Source organism: Rattus rattus, chromosome 3 (genome assembly GCF_011064425.1).
Source record: "Rattus rattus isolate New Zealand chromosome 3, Rrattus_CSIRO_v1, whole genome shotgun sequence".
Lineage (NCBI taxonomy): Eukaryota > Metazoa > Chordata > Mammalia > Rodentia > Muridae > Rattus > Rattus rattus.
Genome location: NC_046156.1, coordinates 51,009,518 through 51,017,620, shown reverse-complemented (window position 1 = coordinate 51,017,620; position 8,103 = coordinate 51,009,518). Strand labels below are relative to the sequence as shown.

Genomic DNA, 8,103 nt, shown 5'->3' with positions numbered 1-8,103 from the left:
CACAGTCGCTTAAATTGATAATCTTGAGAGAATATCAACTTCGCCTCTCATTCTTCTAAAATATATTCTTCTTAGGTGCATACTAGCTCTGTAGGTAGTTTTTTTATATCCATATTTCTGAAGAGCATATTCCTGAATATAAATATATTTTCTAAGGTTCCTAACCTCTCCACTGTCCTATTTTTTGCCACAGCAGAGAAGACGGGAGACTCATTACACAGTCCTCAAAATTAGATTAATAATGAAAACGAATACAGTCGCATTAAATTGTTGTTTCACCCTATAGTTCTGTGGGTGGCCTGCCCTGAGGCTAGGATGGACAGCCAATATGACAGTGTGCTGGGGGTGCCATAGGCCACCCCAACGTCTTATCTATGGAGCACTGAGGCACTGGCTGTAGACCACTGCACTCAGAGTTGCTCTGTGTGCTTCGAGGGACACAATCAGGACCCGAGGACAGTAGTGAAACCCAGAGACCTGTGAGACAAGGAGCAGCATGGGCCCACAGACTTGGAAGGGAACTTCACACCTAGGAACCAGGGCTGGAACCTGGAAGGAAAGAGATCGTGGTGCGTTCAGGGAAGAGCTGCACAGGTCAGCAGAACAGGTGACAGTGTCTGTCTAAATGAACAAAAGCTCGGAAAGGACCCTGTGCTGGCCAGTGCCCAGGCTAGTGGGCCCTGGATCAAGGACTGAGCAGAGACGGGTAGAGGGCAGGATGGGGGGCGGGGGCGTGTAGCACCCTGTCTTTTCACATTTTACGTTCTTTTAGTGTTTCTTCATTCATTCGTTTGTTTGCTCCATTGCTTGCTTTGGAGAGCTGTCAGTGTGGCCCAAGACAAAAGTGTAAGCTTACTGAAAAAGAGATTGTGTTGTCCTGACTCAATTGCTCCTCTCTGAACTTTGTAGATGGCAACATTTTGTCACAGTGTTGTTGGACACCCTGTGTGTAGAATAAGAATTAGGTTGGGAAGTCAGAGGTACCAGCGACCTGCATGTAGAGAAAGCTCCCAGGCCTGCTTCAGGCTCTGGGCCTTGCCAGCTCCGTTCCTGACACAAATTACTGTCACTAGGCACACGTGGCCTGTGGGTCAAATATTTCACATAAACCCAAAGGGCCTGGACTTCGGCTCCAAGAGTTGCAGTAGGCCCATGCTAAGTCTGCTCCATGGTTTCCTCACCCTCCCATCCCTTCCCAGCCCACCTCACACTCATACCAGAGCCTCTGAGATGCCTCTCACCCAAACTCAAAGAGACCCTGAAATCCTCTTGCTTTAGAATGGTGCCCTAAGAAGTGCTGACTTCGGACTTACTCCTAAAACAAGGAGCTAGCCAATGAAAGAAAATGAGAATGTTGATCTTCCCCCCATGGACCCCGCGACTTAGTGATGCACCCACAGGCCAGTGCCTGGGAGGTGTGGTTTAGGGAGAAGGGCACATGCAGGAAGGGCAGACAATGGAGGAGGTCCCAATGTCATAACTTCAGGCGGTCTGGCCAGGAAGGCCAGGCTGGCCCACTTCTCAAGGCTGCAGACTCCTCTCTGCACGCTGCTGGAGTGTTCCGTATGGAAGATATGCTGGTCTGCACAGACATGGACAGGGTGGGGAGTGGAGAAGTTGCAGGGAACTAAGTCACACAGATGTAACACAAGAGGTCACCCAGTAGGGACCCAGACAGAGTCTAGACAAACTAAAAGTTGACGTTCTTCAAGTCCTGGGAGCAGCGGTACCTGCCATCTGGGAACCTGGAGCACAGCAGGCTGGGTGAACAGGGACAGGTATGGTGTTGGCGTTTCCTAAAGAAAGGGATCTGGAGAGAGAAGAGGGTAGTATGTTAGCCACAGGACAGTGTCGGGGACCGGACGTCGGAACTAAGCAAAGCTAGAGCCCTGCCCTGAGCAGATTCCTGAGAAGGGCTTGACCTTTTCAAAGAACTTGTCCGGGAAGACTGTTGCCTCAGTGTCTAAGGAGGATATCTTGCAGTTTAATGATTCACCTTATGTCCTTGGGCACTTCCTAGTACTCCCCCACCCTAAGCTTCAGTTCCTGCTTCAATTCCTGCTTCAGAGCTGTAAATGCTGTACGTTCCTCTCAATAAACGAGACCTTGACAACAGAACCTTGCTTGGCCTCCTTTTCTCCCCACCTTGACCCTCAGGTAGCGCCTCTTTGGGACCCTGAATAACTGGACCTGCTGGACGGGTCAGGACAGCCTGCAGATGTCCCCTCCTACTCAACAACAATGGTGACTATATTTACCTTGGCACAGAGTGGCTCAATGATATGCCCACATCACACAGCTAGTTTGTGGAGAAACCAGGATTTGAACCCAGATATGGCCAATGCTCCACACTCAGAACACCTGTGGGCCCGTCTGCACACACACGCAGACACTCTCACACCTCTGCTCAGTGAATCTCTCTGCTTCCCTGAGGTGTCCTCAGCTCTGTGGCCAGGTTCTTAGAGCTGTGAAGGGACAAACACCCTCTCTGTCCACCAATTCACGTCAAAGAGCACTGCTAAACACCCAAGGTTTCCTCGAGTTTTGAAAAGTTTGTGTGTATGTGTGTGTGTGTGTGTGTGTGTGTGTGTGTGTGTGTGTGTGTGTGTGTGTGTGAGGGCATAATGGGGAGAGCATATCTGTGGAGTTCATAGGACGTCTTGTCTGTTCCTTTTCCTTCCACCTTTACATGTGTTCCAGAGATCGAACTCAGGTCACCATGTTGTCATAGCAATGCCTTCACCTGCTCAATCATTTCACCAGTTCCCCAGTGGGTTTTAAACAGAGCAATAAGGAGACTAGGTCCAGTACCAGACTACATGGGTTCAAATCCCAGAGCAGCTGTTTACCAGGTTTGTGATAACTGACTACCTATTTTCCCTTGCTATGCTTTGACCTTATCATCCATAAAATGGGTTAATAGTACCTGCCACATGCGGCTATAAAGAAACTGGGACTATATATATATATATATATATATATATATATATATATATATATATACTGAAAACTTACTGCGGAAAAAATGGCATGTAAGAAGCGTCTAGCATTTGTTTTTTATTAATGCTGCTGTCCCTATTGGGACACTAAATCATTCTGAACTGTCTCCCACAGCCCAAGGCAATGAGGATGACAGAGTGTTTCAGCTTGCAGCTTCCTGAGCCTAAGGTGGTTAAGAACAAATCCATGGCTTGAGGGAGATTGGGAGAGAGGCTGCTGGAAAATTCTCTGACCCAAACGAGCACTGGAGCTATGTAGACAAGCCAGCAAGAGCCTGAAAGACGCTAAGAGGAACTGAATGTGGCTGCAGGCCCTGCCCAATAAGATCCCTGCCCCTTAGTGGCCCCACGCTCCAAAGACTATAGGCTGTGGCTTTCTCACCTAACCCTACCAAAACCAAGACCCTCTTGACTGTCCTGTGCCCTCGGAGGCTAGAAACAGACCAAGAGCTAGCTGTGGCATAGAAGAGGGAGTCCCAAACCTCTACGCAAAGAGTACACATGGACAGACCCATGGCTCCAGTTGCGTATGTAGCAGAGGATGGCCTTGTTGAGTACCAATGGGAGGAGAAGCCCTTGGTCCTGCCAAGGCTGGACCCCCCCACCCACCCAACCCAGTGTAGGAAAATGTCAGGGCAGGGAGGTGGGAAGGGGAAATGGTTTAGGAGGGGGAGCACCCTTATAGAAGAAAGGGGAAGGAGGATGGGGGCTTATGGACGGGAAACCGGGAAAGGGAATAATATTTGGAATGTAAATAAAAATATCCAATAAAATATAGGATGAGGAAAAAAAAAGAAGACAAGGGAGTCCCCCTTAAAGAGGTGTGTTGCTCTAAGCTGCAGCCCTGTATAGGAAGCCATTTTCTGTGCTTGAAGAGAGGCCATTCCTAAAAGTAAAGGACACTCACTTCAGGGAGCTAAACTGCTCCCTTTGGTTTAACAGACCCGTTAAACAAGACAGACAAAGAGCTGAGAGTGGCCAGCCTGAAGGACTAGCAGCTTGTGTGATTGGTATCACCGCTCCATCAAAACCAAGGAGGCTGTACCCCCACACCAATGAGCTAGGACTATGGTTGACTTCAGAGAACTCAGTTCTAGTCCCAGCTGTGTGACTTGAGCGAGTCACATGATTTGTTGCTCCTCAATTTGCTATCAAAACTCGGGAATACTTTAAATGATAACTGTGTTCCTTCCGCCTGTCTAGAAGGGGGCAGGTGGACAGTGTTCGAACCAGAACCAGTATCCAAACGAGGTTTGCAGGCCTGCGCGAGGCAGCCGCCTGGAGCAGCACCACCAGGGCTGCTTGCTGGCCTTCCATCAGCCGGAGTCTAGATCCACTGTGGGGGAAGCAGCATTAACCTTCCCCACATCGCCCTCAGAAGCCGCAGACTCCCTGCTCTAAGCTGGCCCCACGCCCCAGGATCCCTGTCTGCTGAGCCCATGCCCATTCACACCCTTGCCCATCTGATGCCAGCACAGTACCTTGTGGCTTCCAGGGTGGCACTCCTCTCCTTCCCGCCCCAGAGGGGTACACAGCCGCAGGCCCCGCAGCCACAGGCTGATAGCACAGCAGGTGCCAGCCCCACACTGGACATCTCGTTCACAGGCCTAAGGGAGAGAGAAAGGGCTAACCCGTTAGCGTCACCCAAGGAAACGAAGGAAAAAGAAGCGCTATGCATCCTTGTCAGGATCTGGAGGAGGTAACTAAGCACCTCAGATCAAGAGGACATCTTGGCCTGGGTCTTGTCTCTTGAGAGGGGCACTTGGGGCTCAGCAGAGCACCAGACTTCAGTGGTGAGGCAGTCCCTGTTCCCCGGGAAACCCTGTGTTAGAAGGCATAGCTTTTCTAATGCCCGTCGACACTGGTAGAATACGATGAGTAAGAACTCTGTGGTGAAAGAGGGACGGTCCTTCATGGTCCAAAGCCCCTGGATGTTCACCGCTGAGCTTGTGTTGTCCTCTGTCCTCCAGCATCCATTATGAGCTGCCTTTCTGTGGGTTCCAGGCAACCCACAGAAGCCTGGTAGACAGTTATTCCCCCCTCCCACTCTCCCACGCTTGTCTGCTGGCCTCCCTAGACCCCTGACATGGATGTACCCTTCTAGGTTAGGCTGCTTGGACCTGCTGGGTTACCAGGTAATGAAAAAAAGTTTCAAACAAGTTAACTTTACACCAAGACCAGGGTCAAGAAAGCAGGCAGAACCAGTTAACCTGGCCACTAGCCAGAGGCCAAGTGGCCTCAGAGCTGAAGTCTGAGGCTGAGGTTTTATTCATTTTCCTCCAGTAGCAGACCACAGAACACCATCAGGCTACCAGCATGGGACATGACAGGACCCGGAAGCTCCAATCTTTCTATTTGGAAGGATGAGGAAGGAAACAGATAGCAAACTTTTCATCACTCAGAGAAGGTATGGGTGGCAGTCACCAGCAGATAATCTCTAGCCCAGCAGGGATGCTTCTCATATCCAAGCCAGGCCCCCTGAGAACTGAGGAGAGGGAAGTGGACCCCACTTGGACTCTTCTCCCTCCACAGTGGTAGGCATGGTACTCTGGGAGGTTGGTACTCATGGTACAGCTGGACTGTCACTAAAGAGCAATGGAATGCAGCAAGGTCAGGAGCTGACTTCTTTCTGAGAGTCAAACAAGGAACATCAAAAGAATATGGGAAACAGAGGCAGCTGGGCATATCTGGCTTCCTCCCCTCGATGTTCAGACTGCGACTGCTCATCCTGCCCTTCCCTCACTCCCTGTGACTGACCCCACCTTCTTCTCTCATTGTGCTCTTCACCTCCATTAGGCCTCTCTACCTGTTGCTATTCTGGAATAGATGTTGGAGCTGGCTTGGTGACACTGTGACTGAGCAGCTCACTGGGTCCTCCGTGTACCCCCATCCCTCACTGTGTGAAGGAATCCTAACCTCTCCTGGATCTGAACCCTGGTCTTCATGATGGCTTTCATCAGTCACACCTGCTGGAGGCAAGCCTGCCCTCACAGCGTTCGCTTGCCCTGCGTGTTATTTTGAATGGAGTCTCTTTCCTGTGAAAATGAGGTTGACTTTTCTGTGAAAATTAATATTTATCCAATTCCAGGAACTGGCTGGCTTTACCTTCCATGTAGAAGGTTGCAGAAAGCTGAAATAAAACTTGATTCTCTCTTTTTCTTCCTGACTTATACCTGGGAGCTCTTAGGAGAAGCACTGTGTTTTGGTTTGTAAATAGGTCCATCACAGGACCGCTGTCATGGAGCATAGGACATCCGAGAGGACACTGTGCTCTGAGTGCCCCTGCGCTGAGCCTCTACTTCAAGGTTAGCATGTTTGGAGTGCGTTCTGCCAATGTTGGTGCCACCCGTCTTCCCCTGGGAGGTTACTAAAGAGTGAAAGGGGGTGTTTGAGCATCCTTTCTAATAGCCAAAGTGGGACTGAAGAGGGACCCGGTGTGCTTGCTGCCCTGAACTCATAGAGTGCTCTGTGCGTTAGCACGGACAAGTGAAAGCCAAGGTGTACACGAGACAAACGGTGCCGGGAGAGCACTAATCTGTCCTGTAGAGGAATTTCCTATGGCACACACCAAGGAATCTCCATTTTACTGAAGACTCAATGTCAGAATCCGATGCCCTCCTAATGTATTTAAAATGCTATTATATTTACCCACAACATCCCAAAGGCCGACTCTGTCTGCCAGAGTGAGGTCTAACCCATCCGAAATCACAGGCAACCCCACTCCCAGGCAGTGACCACCTCCAAAATCCCCCTGGTTTAGGTGAATTGGAGCAGCAAAGTCTTTGTGGTTCTCAGTGCACACCCTGTGCAGAACCCCGATCTTGGCCCCCAAGCCAGGTCTATGGAGAATGCTAGAAACTTACCCCTGTGATCACCGCACAGTCAGATACAGTTGCTAGAAGGAGCATGATGAAGACTTGCACAGCACCTCTCATGATCACTTGGGGTGAAGGCAAACACTGTCCACTCTGGTGTCCCTCACTTCCTTCTGCACTGCCTTGCACTAGACAAGCTAAGAAGGCCAAGCTGTCCTACCTTACCTCCTTCAGATTTATATAGTCGGATCCAGGGCTGCCTCTAAATGCCTCATCTCTCTTCCTCCCATCACCAGCATTATTCAGATGAGCTCAGAGGCGAAGATGAGACCTGAATCTCCAACAGCATCACATCACCATCAGAACGGATACAAATGGACACATTGGGGACTTTGACAGTTGCTCTAACTCTTCCAAGAGCACCACACTTCAAACAGTTGAGTGAGATTCACTTGTTATCCATTTCTGTCTCTGCATCATTCTTCGCTGCTTGGGCTGCTTGGGCCAGGAGGATGGCTTTAGTGATGAATTAAGAGATTTGCAACATTGATTTTTTTTCCTCGCCCACACTGTACAGCCTACAGGAATGTAATACTCTCATACTCAAGCCATCAAGCATTATGTGAGCATTTACCCTGGATTCAACACAGAGGTAGTTGAGAAGACAGAGAGTGAGGTAGTGTCAGTTGCTGAACTTTGAAAAGTTAAAATTCCCAATATAGAGACAGGAACTACATCTGTGGTGTAGGTACTTCTCACAGATACACAGGTGGGGCTGCTCTCTAACAAGTTCTTGACAAATACCTGTGTGATGTCTAATTGATTGGATTCAGAATCACTATGGCAACACACCTCTGGGTACACGCATGAGGGTATTTCCAGCAAAAAAAAAAAAAAAAGAAAGAAAAAGAAAAAGAAATTGAGGCAGAAAGCTCTACTATGGCTGTGAGAACCATCCTGTGAGCTAAGGACTCAGATTAATGAAAAAATGACTGAGCACCAGCAATCAGTCATCTCCCCATACTTCCTGGCTACAGATACAATGTAACCTGACAGCACCTGTTCCTGCCGCCTTGATCTCCCTGTCATGATGGGCTGGACACTCAATCTGGGAGGCAAACTTAAGCCTTTGCCAGCAATGACAAGGTAATTAAAACAAGCAGTAAATGCCCTTGAAACATTTACCAGGACGAGGAGCAGAAGATAAGAAAGCATGCAGATTCCACCCTGGCAGTCCCTGGTAGTGAACTCAGGCCATGCTGGTGATCTTCCAGTAGTGTGGGTGAGCA

General features: G+C 49.4%; 1 protein-coding gene across 2 annotated transcripts; it reads right to left on the bottom strand.

Annotated features, from left to right (window-relative positions):
- Positions 1-1,629: 1,629 nt before the first annotated feature.
- Positions 1,630-6,934, bottom strand: Prok1 (prokineticin 1). 2 transcript variants are annotated; one of them, XM_032896664.1, is made up of 3 exons: positions 6,863-6,934; positions 4,481-4,606; positions 1,630-1,810 (listed from the first exon to the last, which is right to left on the bottom strand). In XM_032896664.1, the coding sequence occupies exons 1-3, from the start codon at positions 6,932-6,934 to the stop codon at positions 1,691-1,693; spliced, it is 318 nt and encodes a 105-aa protein (XP_032752555.1). In that variant the 3' UTR covers positions 1,630-1,690. The 2 variants fall into 2 exon arrangements, with proteins under 2 accessions (XP_032752555.1, XP_032752556.1); XM_032896665.1 differs by lacking the exon at positions 6,863-6,934 and adding an exon at positions 5,933-5,956.
- Positions 6,935-8,103: the final 1,169 nt, after the last annotated feature.